Raw genomic sequence first — 16976 nt, 5'->3', positions numbered from 1 at the left:
AACAACCACTTTTGCCTCGTTTTATCTCACTTTTAGGGAATGTAATGGCGAACATATAACCAAAACCACTTCGTCTTGCATTTGTTGGGAATGTAATACAGCATAAACCATTCTGTCTTTGATTTTGTTGTGAACGTAATCGAACGGTAATGCACACCGTATATAAATCACTTTTGAGAACTGTTATGCACTCTACCGTAAAGCTTATTATGCAGAAATAAGCTTTATGGTAGAGTGCATAACAGTTTCAATACGAGCGATTTGAATAGAAAAAGGCAAAATAAACATGTTACCTGCTCAAAAGTGATTTGTATACGGCGTGCATTACCGTTTGATTACATTCACAACAAATACAAAGACGGAATGGTTTAAGTTGTATTACATTCCCAACAAATGCAAGACGAAGTGGTTTTGGTTATATGTTCGCCATTAAATTCCCTGAAAGTGATATAAATGTGAGATAAAACGAGGTAAAAGTGGTTGTAGTAGCGAGGGGATGCAAAGCTCGGCAAGGATGCATTTCTCGGCATAACGCCGGCTCGGCAGCTTTTATACCAGTGGTCCACACGAGAAAATGACGCGGAAATGACGCGATGAGGAAGCGGAACAGTCGCCGGCATCTGTTTTGCGGGCATACCACCGATGAACAGCGGGTTGGCCAATTTTGCGCATTTTCCATCGCGGGCAACCACAGGCAAAAAAAAAAACGCAAAATTTTACCCGCGATACAGACGCAAACGGCTGTGTGACCGGGCCCTTACCACTCACTCGAGCATACTATATAAAAAGCAAAGGCTCATTCACAGTTTTAAGCATGCGGCGATATACCAGCAGACAATGAAAGGATCTCAGCTATTGAGGTGTGAAATATTTAACCTAGATGATGATTATAATGATGATGATATATTTTGTGGCATCAACATATTGGACAATAGCTGGCCTTGTCCTGCTTCCTACTGGATTTGCCTTTTCTGACACCCCTTTTTATTTCCTGCTAGGATGTGGTAAAGAACGAGATCCAGGTCATGAACAATCTGGACCACGCCAACCTTATCCAACTATACGCGGCATATGAGTCCAGAAATGACATCATTCTCGTGCTGGAATAGTACGTCCTATCCGTTTTCACATTCTCTATTGAAGATAACAGGGATTAGCTTAAATCCTTTGGTGCCTGAGGCAGATTTTCAAAACCTAGGGGGAACCATTCTTGGTATCTCAAGCTGGACCTATAATTGATTTTTGTTTTACGTAGGTTTATTTTTTGTGGGGTGTAAATGCATTTTTCACAAGTGAAACCCAAAAACAAAAATAGGCACTAGCTAACATTTTGGCAAGACTACTCATGAACAACTGGAAACCTCACCGGTCACTGGTCATCCAACATTTAATGTTTATATATGTTTCATGGATCATTATCAGCGTCGGTGGAGGGGAGCTGTTTGACAGGATAATTGATGAAAACTACACGTTAATGGAGCTGGATGCCGTGGTCTTCATCAGGCAGATCTGTGAGGGCTTGCAGCATATGCACAAAATGTACATTCTCCATTTGGACTTGAAGGTAACATGAATGAACACAAAAACATTCAATCAAACAGGGTCTCCCCCAGGAAACTTACTATTCCTGATGGTCAGAATTAGGAGTGGGGGTGTTACTTGACTTTTCTAGCGAGGGAACAACGGAAATCTGGTAGCCAACCAGGTTTAGAAAGCACTGTGGGAAACCCTGGCATTCATTCAACAAACTCTCATACAGATTGCTCTTTAACTGCAGCCAGAAAACATCCTCTGTGTAAGCAGGGTCACGAATAAAATCAAGATTATCGACTTTGGCCTTGCTCGAATGTAAGTGTTCATTTTTGATTTTTGGACACATTTTTTGTTAACTTATCTTGCAATTCTTATTTCAAATAGATATAAACCAAGGGAGAAACTGCGAGTTAATTTTGGCACCCCAGAGGTTCTGGCTCCTGAAGTGATCAACTACGACTTTGTGTCATTTAGCACCGACATGTGGAGTCTGGGCGTCATAACCTATATGCTGTGAGTATACAGTTGTTTTGGCCTCCTAACTAATATCACTGATTAGATCATCTTAAAGGTGGACTTACACATATACATCATCACGTTGATTTCACGCAAGAATAATAGGACATTATAGGCAGGCACTTGTGTTGTCGGCACACACTTGGCGCCACCTGCTTGTGACGCCACAGGCATCTTGGATTTGCTTTTGGCATCAGTGATGTGCGGATGCACATTTTTGAGAAAAACAGCGCAATGCCAAAGGCATAGGTTATCAAACGCGCTGTTGTCACCAAATTCTTCATGTATACGTGGCATTGGGGAAAATGGAGAGATGCTTTTTCCACAATGCATGCACTTAAATCCAAAACACCAAGGTGACATCTGTAAACATATCAGACGCCAATCTGCATGGATAAAAAAGTTGATTTTTGTTTGCCAACATAATTAAAAAAAATATAGACCAGGAGCAAAACGGTAATTTGACGATACTTTATTCAATATTACAATATTTTCAATGTATTTCATTTCTTTAAACCCACAAATAAAGGTAAGTTTTAAATGTACACATTCAAATTGAACTGCAGAGAAAGTTACATGCTACAGTTCCCTTTCACTATCAGTTATTGTCCAGTCACTTGAGTTCTCTTTAATCTTCAAGGAACAATGATAAGCGAGTGCTTATACCGTGGCAACCACCGATGACAACAACAGAAAAAATAACTTATTAAGTCCCTGTTACTATTTGGCCCTATTCTCCACTGTATGGTTCCTTATGGGGATAGCAAAAGTGACCTGATGCTATTGTTTAGAATTATAGGGCTTACACCATATTTTAAACGACGCATATCTTGACATGTTTTCCTTTGGCGTAGCAGTACATTTGTGGTCTCCTTTGTAATGACTATCTGACACTGTGGTAGTCGTCCTTTTGAATTGCCATGGGATCCGAAAACATGTGACCAAGACAATTTGGACATGAAAATGGCACAGCTAAGAACGGCATCAGGTATGCATGGAACGGCATCGTTGGGGTTCTGCAGCTAATATCAGAGAAGCCAAATTCCCAACCTTAATGGGGTTAGGGGTTCGCAGGGGTTCGCAGGGCTTTAGCAGCGCAATGGGAAGTGAACTGAACAATACGTTTTTTTGTTTTGGTCCCTCGCTATGTACATTGCATGTATATACGTCATGGTTTCGTTTCGAGAGGCGACTTACTCTGAAAGCTGTATGCATGTGCGGGCAATTGTTCCATGCTGTGGACCAACTTTCGCAAGTGTGTGTGCCCAACTGAAGATCTGTACCATGCCCAAGCGCGGATCAGTTGCACTCACACTGCCGCTAAACTCCGGGTTTTAGCTGCTGGAATGCTTGGGGACATTACGATGACCCTACTGCAGAGGTGGCTTCTTGGTCCTTAAGGGCTGCATGTCCGACATGATTTTGGAAGTTTCTCTTCGACTTAGGAGATTTCTAACACCAGGACGTTTACAAGCTCCTGCTAGCTTGCTAACAAGCTCCTAATTTCTATCACTTGAGTTAAAGAGAAGCCTCTAAAACATCCATGACATGCTGCCCATGAGGGCCGGGTGGCCGACATCTCCCCTAGAGGATTGCGGCCATAATGACTTTGGGTGTCTACGCTAGAGATTTATAAAAATGTTTTTCTGAAAAAAAATCCATCTTCACTGCTCAACAGCTTAAAGATATTTTCCCGTGTTTATACCATGCGACTACAACACTTTTCCACAAAATGAATAAGGCATTTCAACAGAAAAACTGTATTTTGCCAAAAATGCACTGATTAAAATCGAATAACCACTTTCAGGTGCCTCTCAATTAATGGTGCTGTTCAAGCACATTGTGCTAATTTTCCTGATTATCTGTCAACCCCTATTTAACTTGCATTCTGCTAGTTTCACTGACTTTGCAAGATGGGCGGCCTTTCTAAAGTGACTGTCCAGATTAAAACGAAAGGGATGCACCTATCAGCCATAACAAAATAAGTCGATGTTTCTAAATCTTTGATTTTAAGGATATTGAATATTTACTAAACTACAAACTTATTCAAGTCACCCAAGAAGGCTGGTCATTCAAGGAAGACAAATGCAAAAGAGGACAGGTCACTGCGAATGATTTCAATGGGTAATCATTTCCACACTGCATCTGGAATTTCTGGATCTGTCTTGCCATACAGTGTCTCGCCGTTCAAGAGCATATAGACTGAAGGCCCACATTCCAGTGACCAAACCTCTCATATGCATAAAAAAAAGCCAGAATGAAATTTGCTGGGGAGCGTGTTGTATGAAAAGAAAAACTAGTCCCGAATTCACTTGAATTTATCAAGGTATGATGGGAAGCATTATGTTCGGTGACACATTGAATGAAGACTTAACACAAAGTGTGTAAAAAAGTCAGTGAAAGGTGGAGGAGGAAGTGTCATGTTTTGGGCCATGTTTTCTGCAGCAAGAGTTGGGCCTCTTGTACAGCTTCATGGCCAGGTGAATGCAAATGTGTATCATAACCTTCTTTAACAGCACATGGTTTCTTACTTGCGTTCATTGCCCAATCAGCCTGCAGTTTTCATGCAGGACAATGCTCTGTGTCATACAGTAAAACGGGTAAAGAATTTCCTTCAAGGTGAAAAAATTGAATTAAGGGGCACTGCCTGCCCAGAGTTCAGAACCCATTAGAGAACCTCTGGAAAAGTCTTGGTCCGAAAGTAATGGTCAAGAAACCCACTATAATCACCAAACTGTGGTAGAACCTGGAAGAAGAATGGACCAAAATCATACCAGAGCAGTGTGAGTGACTAGTGCTATCCTATGTGCTGAAGTAATTCACAGCAGAGGCCTGTACACTTCTAATTGGTTGCTGACTTTTGTAACCTTCAGAATTTAGTTTTCATGCCAAGGTCATTGTTGTTCTTCAATATTTACCAGTGCGTTTTCAGAAAAAAATATTTTTTGAGGTGAAATGCCTTAAGTCAGGGGTAGGGAACCTATGGCTCGGGAGCCATATATGGCTCTTTTCATGAGTACATATGACTCCGTAATAAAATGTAACTATTGCACATCTCTCTGTGGCGTTCCAAAGTCAAGTGATTTCATCCCGATTTTGGTCCATATAAAGCCGAAGCAACTTAATACAGAAGTTCGATAAGAAACCATTTAAACTGATAAATAAAAACGCTGGCAAACGACTTTGGTTGGGTGAGCAGTACAGGTGGGCGGATCCCTGCACACAGCGCAAGGCACTTCCTTCTCTCTCTCTCGCTCAGTGCGGTCTACACCGAAAGTGAATGTGACGATATGCTTATCGTTTGCAGTAATTTGTGACATTTTTACAAAAGAACTTTGCATGCACATTGTTTTGAAACCGTTATTAAGGACAAATTTCATGGAAAGAAATTGCCTCAACACTCTTAACTGAAGGTGGAAGACAAATTGTAAATGGCATATTTACATTGATTTGGGACACAGGATTTGGCATTATTATCATTTCATACATTTAATCATCACATGACACACAGTAAAATAAAATGTGCTGAAGAATTAGCTTTTGTCTAGAAAAAGCGTGTTTGGCAGTTTTTTAAATTTTGTCTGAAAATATATGATGTGGTTCTCTCAATTTATTTTTAAAACATTTTTTGCTTTTATGGCTCTTTGGGTCAAAAAGGTTCCTGACCCCTGCCTTAAGTCATGTATTTAACTGTGGAGCAGTGAAGATGGTAATATTTCAAAATTATTCTATTTTGTACAAGTTGTTCTCTAATTTTGATCTCCAGTCTATATGTGCCCCTCTCTTGGCTACCGAACAGTCCAATGTGTGGGCCACCACTGGCCCGGTGTCAACTGGATGTGCTAGCTGTTTGACATGTCATGTCATGTAATGGAAAAAATAAACATGCATGCCTGTCCGACCCGGTTTAGCCTGAGCGGCCTCTGCCCTTTCCTGGGCGATGACGACAACGAGACACTCAACAACATCTTGGCCTGCCAGTGGAACTTTGAAGAACAAGAGTTTGTGGACACGTCCGAAGAAGCCAAGGACTTCATCACCAGGCTCCTCGTCGTTAACAAAAGGTACGATATCACTTATCGGACAGTCTTTAAAAATGGACTGCATTTGTATAGCGCTTTTATTGTCACTGAAGACCTGCCAAAGTGCTTTCCGATTCCTCAAACTGTATTTGACGTTTAGAGTTATATTTCAGTTGGAGGATGGGGGCGTCTGAAGCCTTAAAACATCCTTGGCTGTCTGATGCTAGTCTTCATCACAGACTCAATACAAAGGTAAACACACAATGCTATGCTACTCGAAGAACTAAATCAGGATAACCACTGTGCAAACGTTTTCACAGAAAACCATGTGCAGATCTCGCCGGTCATCATGTGTGCCCCAAACTGACTGTTGAGGTAAGAAGTTATTCAGAATTGCAGTGTACAAATATTAAAAAACATACAACAGGTGTCATAAAAAAAAGACTTATCTGTCTATCTATCTACCCTGGTCATATCTGCCAAGAGGGGTGAAAGACAGCAAAATAAACACATACACAAAAACAAACAAAAAAAAAAAAGCAAAAAGTAGCAAAAAAAAATTTGACCATGGCCAACCCCAATGCCCAAACACCCAAACAAGTTAAGCACCTCGGCACCCAAGTTGGTCATGCTTTCGTCCCTCCAGATGAAACGGGACACGCGAAAGCGGGCATGTTACTCGGGTCAGGGTGACACAACACATTCTTTTGTTCAACAGCAGGGCCCGAAAGCTTTCACTGGTTTACCCCTGCCGCATTATACGGGTGCCCAGCCCATCCTTAAGAACGCGTCCACAATCCCACTATCCTTTCAAAACACCTCTCCACTCATTTCTATCACCAACATGAGCTCTAGCTTCCACTACATTTAGTAGTACCCACACCATTTTCAACTTAACGCCATTGGGGCATCTTGGTCTCTCCTAAAAGATTTATAAGAATATGAATTTCGGTATGCATGGAAAAATGTATAATCATGTCATTCATTGTTCTTCTTTCTGAATAAGGTTAATGTAAATTAGCCATCCATCCGTTTTCTAAATGACTTATCGTAGGGTCACTGGGGTGATGGAGCCCAACCCAGCCGGCTCGGGCATTTTGCACTTCTTAGTAGCCTTAGTAGCCTGGTCAATTTGATCGAGGTCTAACTTAGTCCTGACAACAAAAAAGAAGCAGTTTCGCTTAATATAGTTAATACAACATCCTGCCAAACATATGCATCCATAACCACTTATTATTGTAATTTGATTTTAAGACCCCAGAGACACAGCAGTGTTTACATTTAATAACCTTTAAACGGGCCACTGGAGACTAACACCACATAAGGGTTAAGAAGTAGCTTTAAAAAAATCTGGTGACCTATGACATAAATGTCTTCTTCAGCCATCCACTCATCAAATGCTTATACCTGGATCATACACTTAATTTAGTTATTCCCGTGCTTCGCAATTATTTTCTGTTACGCCACTAGAAAGAATAAATCCTCTTGCCATTGATAATTGGCAGTTGGTTTCTGCGTAATAGGCCTTATGGTAGAGCACATAACAGTTTTCAAAAAATGTGATATTCAGAAATTACTGTTTTGAATCACCGGTTAATTGCAATAAAAGCATCTCATACGTTGTAAGAAACTGCTACGGTAAGCCACTAATGTTAACTAGTTACAACTAGCTAACCTATTATTGAGTGTCTTTGATTTGACTTGCTCCTACTTAACAAAAAATTGTTTAGAAATACATCAAACGTACCTTCTAAAAAATGCTTGCTGCAAATCCTGGACTAATGTGAGGGGTGTAAGTCCCTCTGTTTGATTTGCAGATAGACATCGCTTTCTTCTGTCTTTATCCAAACAGATACGATAAAGTTCCAAATTGGGCAGAGAACTTTGCCGGTTGGCACAGCACGATGCACAGCAATAAATCACCATTGGAAAAAGTCGTGGTTATATTCTTCTATCTTGGTTATTAATATTGGTTTCAACTCTAATAGTTATTCAAGTGCTGTCCGCTAGGGTGCCCCCTGTCGTCCGTCATGGTTCTCATTTTGCCAGGGAAGGCTACGTGACGTCACATTCCAAGAGTCCCTATGCACGGCGTGGAAGTGAAATGTAAACAAGACATTGCCAATTAGCGCCACTGCTCCCTAGTGTAGTGGAGGTCCAATTGCACTTGATTCTTTGAAGAGTTCAAGAAAATACAATTCCAAGGTCAAATGCGGCCGCGCCCCTTTGAAATAGGCTCTATTTGAGAACCAATGAGTTATTCGGCGATTAAAGTTGGAGCTTTTCAGAATGTTTTACAAAAGTGTACATTAAGAGTACAGTATGTGTGCATTACAGTAAGTTGTGGAAGTGCATTAACTTGGCATTCACAAGCTTCCACCTTCAGTGTCTAACATGTGATCTCAACGTAAATGAGGAGGAAACTAAATTAAAATGTTCACACATAAAGAACAGCTAAACAAATGGGAACCCTGAATTAATCTATTATAGGGCAAGACGCACAAGAGGATCAATGTTGCCCAACATTTTTGGAATCTTAAAGGAAAATATTAATGACTGTCCACCAGGGGGGAGCATGACTCAAGTTTAGGAAGGCATGCTCTATTTAGGGATAGTTGAAGTCCAAATAAAACACTTAAAAAAAATTACATTATAAAAGCAGTATAAAATAAACACAATCTAGTAGCAATAGGGTATCAGCTACACACATACAAGTTTTTAAAGTTTTGAGGAACTTTTTTCTTCATATTTGATTTCTTTATTCTTTTTTCTTCTCTGATGTACAAACAATTTAGGCCAGTCTACAACCACTACCCTATAAATATTACAGCTATGTTAGTATCTTTTTTTTTATAAGTCTTTATTACATGTTTATCGTTGCCTGCAACATCTTGTTGTAAACCACCTACGTTACGTAGTAATGAATCACAACAAAGACTATTCTATAAATAAAATATTTGGCATTGTAACTGACCAGGGGTAAGTTTAGGCTCCGAGCTTTTGGGGTGTTGGTTAATATTCTTTTTGTTCACATAAAGCAATTTAGGATCATTCTACATTGTTCAGGAGTGTCATTTCCCATTTGTGAACATCACATTACACTTTGTGGTTAGCAGAAACACCTAAAAGAGTAGAACTTTATGTCCAGTTTTTACTCATTTAGTTCTAATATAGTAAAATGAGGACTAATATATGTTGATGATGACAAAGTTATGGTATTGGGTGGTAAAATAGTTGTTCATCATAACTACTGTACAACATACTCTCATACCTGTCAACCTCCATGGCTCCATGCCCGTACAAACTGCCGTATTTTCCCGTACAAAATAATCGTACACCATATTGGTTTTTTTCCCCGGAGTGTTGCATCTTGGGAAATCCCCAGGCGGCAGCACATGCGATTGACAAATTTGTGTTTTTCCGTACAGATTTCCTTGTACGTCGTACTCGTCTTAAAATGCATAAAAAACGTACTTTGTACAGCAAAACTGTACAGGTTCACAGGTATTTACTTTTTGTAATACACCGGAGCCTCCACAGACTGGGGGCAAGAGTGGTGCTAGGAATCAAACAGACTGAACAATTTCAAGAGAGTGAAATATTTATGACGCTGCTTTGAACACATTTTTGTTTTGTTTAATCTTTTTAATTTCTTATCTAGTTTTAAAAATGCTATAATTTTGGTGCTTGAGTTGAAATTGGGGGTGCTTGAGCGACCCCAAAACAGGCTGGTCCTGCCCATGGATCTGACAGTGTTTTCTTTTTTTCAGGGCCCTGGTGGTACGAGATAGCTCCCAGTTGCGGCCAATCCGGACCAAGCTTCCTATCCCCGTACATGCCTGTCACTTTGAAATAAGTGATGCCACACAATCCATTTTCTATATTACATGAAAACGCTTTTACAGCTTGAGTTTGGATTTAATTGACCTTTTACAGTAATTTACTGAATTCAATATTTTCTTTAAATCTTTTTTGATGCATACCTGGCATCAGGTAGAATTGTGGAACCTGTGCCTTTGAAAAACAACATCATAAAACTCCTAAATAATTATTAGCTGAACATTTGTAGAAATCACTTGTGTGTGCTCAAAAATGCCATGGTTTATTTATTTGGCAAAGAAAACAACAAGTGAGAGGGGAGGAATTTGTCCAAAACCTGCGTTATATATATACATATATAAGGAGGGAACCAACGTTGTGCCCCTTGAGAACAACTGAGTAGCCTGTGGGCTGGTTCTTAAAATAGCTTACCAGTAAAGGGTCATTGTAATTTTCTAGGACTTTTAATTTCTGCCTGGTATGATAAATCATCGAGATGAGCAATTTCTTTGAATATATAAACAATTCTTCTAAAAACACTTAAAATATATGCAATTAACGTAGTGCCCTTAAACAATGCAGGTATGTCAGTGCTTGACAAAGCCAATTTTAACCTTACTTCATAGTAACATGATAATTTTATAGTAATAACATGATGAGTTTGTATTTTAGAACTGGGAGCTCTTTGCGCTGATCAATAAATGGTAAATGGTAAATGGTCTGCATTTATATAGCGCTTTTCAAGTCAATGAAGACCTCCAAAAGCGCTTACTCTCAGCTTCAAAAGGGTTCGTGACCGCTGAAATAGAAAATGCATCATGGCTCTATGGTCTTTTGTGGTCATGTTACATTTCAATTAAAAATATATATAATCGACTCTATGACATTGCCATTAATGTTTAGCATATATTTTTGCAGTCAAGTAAAAATATTTCTCCATTTAAATAATTTTCATGCAAACTAGTGTGAATTTAAAACAATTTAGCAGCTTCGTTCTTATTTTCAATGTCTAATGAAAACGACGTAACAGTTGCTCGGGTAAAACAAATCTATAGTCAGGTTTTGAACAGCTTGTCAAGATCATGACTTGAGCGAATAGGAGGTCATTTTTAGTGAAATGGACAAAAAAAAAGATAGATTTTGCATCTTAAATCATATTTTACATGTAAATTACAATGCAGTTCTTTGAGAGGAACACACAACATATCTTGTCCAGAAAAAAAAGTAGATTTTATCATTAAAAGGAAGTTATTCTTATTTAGATTACATACCCACGTTGGCCACACTTAACATGCTGTTAGCCTCAAATTATTGCTTTGCATGTTAACAGCGCAATTTTCATACAGCAGGATTCATTTTGTATGTGCAACATGGCCCCCTATTGGTACAATCAAATCCATATAGTGTACTATATATGTTGTAGTTTGTGCACTTTATAATTGTATTTATTGAAGAATGATACGTTTCATTATGAGGAGCTTCTGTAGAGTCACAGATTTTTCTACGTTGTCATGCGTCAACAAAATGTCTTATCAGCTAAATGCTTTAATTCTGTATCCATGCATTAAAGTAGTATTTTTGTATACTTTTCTTTCCTACACACTGTACTGTATAGACGAGGAGCCACCCTAATGTCTTGGAGGTTAGTTTCTAGTCTGCCTTGTGATGGAATCGCCTTCTGTGAAGGTTCATGGTATAACTGAAAAGAACACTCTACTTGGGTCAGTACGCTCATACGAAAGGTTTCTCAGTAAAAGTGACAATGGATGTTTAGATTGTTGAAGGTTAAAGCTCACAACATTCAGCATGTTTTTTTTTTTTTTGAGTGTACACATATTAAACTGATATTTTCCAACTTGATTGATCTAGATTTTGCTTCACTATAATGTTAACTAGAGATGATATGGTATCCAAATGTCACTAACTATTCAACGTATGAAACCTTGTATACATTATCACGGTGTTGTTTTCGTCATGTGAACTGTCATCTTAAACTGTAGAGTTTAAGAAGCTGTGCTAGCGTAAGTGAACTGAAAGTTGTGTACAGACGCTCGCCTACTTACGAACGAAAGGTTCCGGATGATCGGTCGTAAGTTGAATTTGTTCCAAAGTTGCTTCAGTCCTATATTTTGAATGAAATGTATGTTAGTTTTATACAAGTATGTTTAAGGCTTGTATAAGTAACCTGAATTGGTTTACTTTTGGAAGATGGGGTCAAAGAGTTCAAAACTTCCTCTTCCGTGGTAAAAAGTGGCTGAAAAAAAGCGATCCAACCTTTTCCTCAACCGCATCAAGCTTTCTTATTCCTCTTTCATTATAGAATAAATGGCTCACCTCTTCTTTACACTTTACACCAACCATATTGAATTTATGCATTAAACAATAAAAATGTCAAAGTTCCTTGTGTGCCAGAGAAACAGTGCAGTATGTTTACACATGAATTAGGAAGAGGAAGCCAGATTTCTTCTTCGAGGTCAATGATGGGTGAGGTCTCACAGCGCCACACGCCTGTAATGGCGGAAAGGAGCACCACAGTACTGTACTCAATAAAGGTACACAATACAAAATCTAACTTACAGCAATGTCCAGGTATTTTTCGACATCCTGAAAAAAATGTTCGTATCTACTGTTTTTCGTAATTCGAATGTTCGTAAGTAGGGGAGTGTCTGTATTCTGATGGATTGGATGGAGTGATAATTGCAGCAAATTTCAAAACATGCTTGATTAAAATAAAACCCTGAAAATATGGAATGCAGCAAAGAGGGCAGCATAACTGCAAAAATGGAATAGATTCTTGCATTACGGCCACTTCTATTATTGTGACTTTCTGGGCCAGTCTATAACACTACCCTATACATTTACCAATATCATTATATTCTTTTAATTCTTATATTTACCTTTAGGTCTTTGTTAAATGCTTATCCTGGAGTCTCATAAACAATGTACACTAGGTTGTTATCAATGACAATAAAGACTATTACATTCTAATCCACCCTGCTGCCCTTCCAAAAAGTCGTGTAAGAAAAAATGTGTTTCTTCAGTTTTAAAAATCTTAATTTAGCCATGCATTTACCATTGTCAGCTTATGCAATAAACCCATATGAATTGGAGGGAACAATGGATTCACTAAAACAAAAGATTTGGAGCCAAAACAAACAAAACAAAAAATATATATATAGATACATATAAATTAAGATTTATATGCGTGTTTGGCTTAACTAATTTTTGTGAAAATTTACTCTTGAGTACTTTAGACTTCTGGGAGTGTCTCCAGCTAGGTTTTGTGTCAAGGCTTCCCCAATAAATACCCCAAAACTTGATACAAATCTGCTTTTGTGTACAAGCTGCTCTGGAACTGGATACTGCTCTTTGGCACGCCCTAGTGGCTCCTAGGCGCTTTTTCAACAAACCACAGCCCCAATAACCACACACAAGTAGAATGGCCCGTAACGCTGGCCATTATGTTTGTATAAAATAAAAACTTTTAAAATATATTTCATGGGAAAATATTAATTTTCAAGCACCTTGTAAATGCGTTATTAGTATTATTTTTCTACCGTTAGTGAATAACGACCAGGTGCAGAAAAAGTATCCTGCTTAAAGCTTATAAGATAGAAACTTCCTGTGTGGAGTTTGCATGTTCTCCTCGTGCTTGTGTGGGTTTCCTCCAGGCACTCCGGTTTCAACATTCCAAAAACATGCATGTCAGGTTAGTTGGCCAGTTTAAATTGGCCCTAGGTCAGAATCAGTAAGTGAGTTGTCCGTCTCTGTGTCCTGTGATTGGTTGGCAACCAGTTCAGGATGTCCCCTGGCCACTGCCCCTACATAGCTGAGATGGACTTGAGCACTCCCGCGACCCTACTGAGGATAAGCGGTGCAGACAATGGATGGATGGATGATAAGTGTGATGTTTTTTTTCTTCAAAAAGTAGACTACAACATTTATGTTAATTTTTAAGTATTGAAATGAAGTTAAACATCCTTTTCATGCTCTGCCCTCCCAAATCGGAGACGCGGGCCCAAGCTCCCTCCCTCCCTCAACTCCTTATCAAAATTGTGTTTATCTCCAGACATTTTTGGTTGCTGACCGAGTGTCCCAATTTTTTCCACGCATTGTCTGCAACATTCACATGCTTTACTTTTTTCAGCACAAATAAATATACATTTCTCATGGTTCTCCGCCATTGAGTGTGCAACAACGCTTGACTAATGCTATGGCCGGCAAAAAATAAGACCTTAGTGCCCTTTTTTTTACAGGTCATCGCCAACTTTAAAAGAATGTATACTTTGTGGAAATGTAGCTTGAAATCGTCACATTCACATCAGCAAAACCTTCTCTGCCCTTTTTGTGACCTCCGGAAAAAAATCCTTTCCATCTTGTTTTTACCCTTTCAGCACTATACTGTAAGTCATCACCGCACCACACACACTGTTTATTTACTCAGGTGAATAAATTGTATCACACACATAGCAAGCTCCTTCAGATGCTCCTTATTAGTTTCCAGGAGTTAGTCACTCGCTTTCATCTCAAGCCTATACGGAAATGTTTATGTGCGTCATGTTTGAACAGATCGCAGCTTAGATTACGCGCAGGAGTTTGTATGTTGTCAAAGAATTAAATACGCCAAAGAGAACTGGAGGAATTTCTGAAACCAACGACAACCAATAAAAGAAATGTTACAGAGAAGCAAATTGAATGTAATGTGAAATAGCATTACCGTAAATTCCGGACTATAAGCCGCTACTTTTTTCCCAAACGTTCAACCCTGCGGCTTATTCAGTGATGCGGCCAATTTGTGTAATTTTTCTAACAGCCGCCAGCGGCACTCGAGTAAAAAAGGTAAGATTTAGACCGGTGGAATATTCTTAGCTTGTGCACAAATTAAATTGCCGTAGAAATATCCTCACTATGCAAATTGCAAAAAGAAAGGCACATGACGCAGCTTTCAAGCTAAATGCAATCGAGCAGTCCGATAAAGAAGGAAACAGAGCTACTGCACGTAAACTTCACTTTGCGAGCGTGTTGCTAGCATGTTTTTGAATGAGGGAGCGTGGGACGACGTCTATGATATAATCTCTTTCCCAAACTGGGGAAGACGACTTTGATGACGTCAGTCATAAGGAGGAAGACGAGGACGGTTTATCCGTGATTACTACAAGTAAGGTATGTTTTTTTTAACAGCCGTTTACTGTGTTGCGAGCGTGTTGCTAGTAGCGTTTTGCTACCCTTCGCAGGCACGGTTTGGGATGAAAGTTATAATATTATTATTAAAGCTTTGAAAACTCTCTCGGTGTACAGTCTTTGTAAATATGTGTAACCATGTATAATGTGCATTAGCAACTATATTTTTGTAGTGTATTCATTTTAGAGACTTATTCTGATATGTTTTCCACGGGCGAATCATAAAGAAGGGGCAAAAACAACGGGGGCTGACGGGAAGTGGAGTAAAGGTGAGACGTGTTTGTGGACGCAGCGGACAATAGTGGATATATATTTTTCCCAACCATACCTTTGGAAAAATACATTTTTTTTCCTTGGATTATTTTCAACGGGACGTGGACTCTGCATCAAACCTTAAGTACCGGTATCATTTTCCGTTCATATTGCCGGCTGTGGTTTTTGGACTGTGTACTTTATATTTAGTTACGATCGCGGGACTCAAAGTCGGGTTTGGGTTAAATTTGTGATTGTGTTACATGTTTTAATGTGGGCGCATGTGGCTTATATACAGGTGCGCCTTGTGTAAGTACAAAAGCGGTTATCCTCTTAAAATGTGGTGGGTGCGGCTTATAATCAGGTGCGCTCTATAGTCCGGAATATACGGTAATTGAGTACGGCTTTAATGTTTAAGTACTCTCTTTTATGTTCATTGGATGGCGATGAAACACTTGTTTTATTATCTGCTAGTTTGGGTGAAAAAAAGAGAAATATGAAACATGAAATATTTAGAAGCTCATACCGTATTTCAATTTTCATTTATAGAGGATAGAGTGGAGTCACATACCTTCCCAGGCTGATCTCCACAGCGATCGTGACCTGCTTGACCTGTGGAGGCACATCATTGTGTTTGTTGGCTAGCCGCACATTCCTTCATATTACACGCATGTATCTTTACGTGTTCAAAGTAAGGAGAGGAGAGAAAAAAAAATGACTATTAAGTTATGCTATAACGTCTGTATCTGCTAAGTCAATGATTTGCAATGTGATTAGTGGTAGTTAACAGTGTTGTGACTTGTTAGCCTTATCTAGTTAATCTGGGCACATGGGGACGTGTTTGCCATGTGCTGCATTGCTAATAATTGACGCACAGGCAGACACAAGCAGAAAAGGAGTGGGGCACCTGTTTAGCCAATGAGAACGCAGAACTCAATGCATGATGTTTATAGTTTATTCTTTTTTTTAAGTTTATAGTTATTCAACCAATAATCTTCACATAAAAATAATCGGAAATTGTCTCGTCTCGGCTCAAGTAAGAATTTAAAAATGCAAAGATGCAAAGCCGCAAAGTAGAAAGAACGCAAAACTGCAAAAAGTGAACCACAATAGTGGGATGGGTTACTGTATACTTAATATAGTAATTAACAGTATTTATTTTTTACTGACAATTCTGTTGGGTTCTCTGGCAACAAATAAGTATTAGCCAACTAGATAGTAAGATGATACACGGCATAATGACAAAATAACAGCCATAGCGTTTGATAAATTGTGTAAAAAATGCTAAACATTTCTATTTGAAAATGATTTAATGTGTTAATAAGTTTGGGTTGTCTTGTTTTTCACGTTATAGCCTTTCTTGTATCAACAGGAATTGTTTGAATTCTTTTTTAACCACTGTATATCATAAACAAATAAATAAATACATAAATAAATAAAATAAATACACTAGTAATAAACAATGGTCATCCAACACAATAAGATAATTTGAATAAGAACAATATTTTTCTTTTTACTCCTATTGTTTTCCCATATTTTCTAAATTGAGATTTTGCTTGTTCTAAGCTATATTGTTATTTTCTACTCAGTTATTAAAACAAAGCGAAAAAACAAACAAAAGTGATGTAATAAATATAAATTGAAACATGTAAA

At 38.7% G+C, this 16976-nt stretch overlaps 1 protein-coding gene across 3 annotated transcripts in view; it reads left to right on the top strand.

Annotated features, from left to right (window-relative positions):
• mylk4a (myosin light chain kinase family, member 4a) overlaps window positions 1-11750 on the top strand; it is a 32182-nt gene extending 20432 nt beyond the window's left edge. For all 3 annotated transcript variants that reach the window (XM_088347120.1, XM_088347111.1, XM_088347129.1), the window contains exons 8-15: window positions 999-1108; window positions 1423-1564; window positions 1778-1848; window positions 1918-2046; window positions 5961-6113; window positions 6245-6323; window positions 6392-6446; window positions 9842-11750. In XM_088347120.1, the coding sequence (XP_088203246.1) occupies window positions 999-1108; window positions 1423-1564; window positions 1778-1848; window positions 1918-2046; window positions 5961-6113; window positions 6245-6323; window positions 6392-6445 (738 nt within the window). In that variant the 3' untranslated portion in view covers window position 6446; window positions 9842-11750. The remainder of the gene's footprint in view (window positions 1-998; window positions 1109-1422; window positions 1565-1777; window positions 1849-1917; window positions 2047-5960; window positions 6114-6244; window positions 6324-6391; window positions 6447-9841) is intronic.
• Window positions 11751-16976: the final 5226 nt, after the last annotated feature.

Source organism: Urocampus carinirostris, chromosome 1 (genome assembly GCF_059441175.1).
Source record: "Urocampus carinirostris isolate Australia breed hairy pipefish chromosome 1, RoL_Ucar_1.0, whole genome shotgun sequence".
Lineage (NCBI taxonomy): Eukaryota > Metazoa > Chordata > Actinopteri > Syngnathiformes > Syngnathidae > Urocampus > Urocampus carinirostris.
This window is presented reverse-complemented; position numbering and strand designations above follow the sequence as displayed.